Raw genomic sequence first — 331 nt, forward strand, 5'->3', positions numbered from 1 at the left:
TTTTTTGAAACCAGATTACTGAGCAATGGCTGTGATATCGGAAGTTCATTCACTATAGTTGCTGGTGACTAGTTATATCTTGTGTGCATAGAAATATTTAAAATTCTACAGGGAATGAATTGAGATTTACTTTTTTCCTATACAGTAACAGAAATGTTGGTGAATGTTTTGAGCATTTGCTCTGATGATGAACTGATGACAGAGGGAGAAGATCAATTTGACGGTAGGGGTTACTTTAAGATACATAAATCTTTTTAATGGTAATAACTTGTGAAACACTACTTAACTTTGGTGTAGTATTACTTGGAATTTGAATAAAATTGCCTTCAGA

General features: G+C 32.6%; 1 protein-coding gene across 3 annotated transcripts in view; it reads left to right on the forward strand.

Moving 5' to 3' along the window:
* The first annotated feature begins 145 nt into the window (after positions 1-145).
* Positions 146-331, forward strand: part of LOC104167470 (serine/threonine-protein phosphatase 2B catalytic subunit beta isoform-like) — a 14,672-nt gene continuing 14,486 nt past the window's right edge. The window contains exon 1 of one of the 3 annotated variants that reach the window (XM_009707736.1): positions 146-223. In XM_009707736.1, the coding sequence (XP_009706038.1) occupies positions 154-223 (70 nt within the window). In that variant the 5' untranslated portion in view covers positions 146-153. The remainder of the gene's footprint in view (positions 224-331) is intronic. The other 2 variants (XM_009707735.1, XM_009707737.1) reach the window with 2 other exon arrangements.

The sequence above is a fragment of the Cariama cristata genome, unplaced genomic scaffold (genome assembly GCF_000690535.1).
Source record: "Cariama cristata isolate BGI_N322 unplaced genomic scaffold, ASM69053v1 scaffold42539, whole genome shotgun sequence".
In the NCBI taxonomy this organism is placed as follows: Eukaryota; Metazoa; Chordata; class Aves; order Cariamiformes; family Cariamidae; genus Cariama; species Cariama cristata.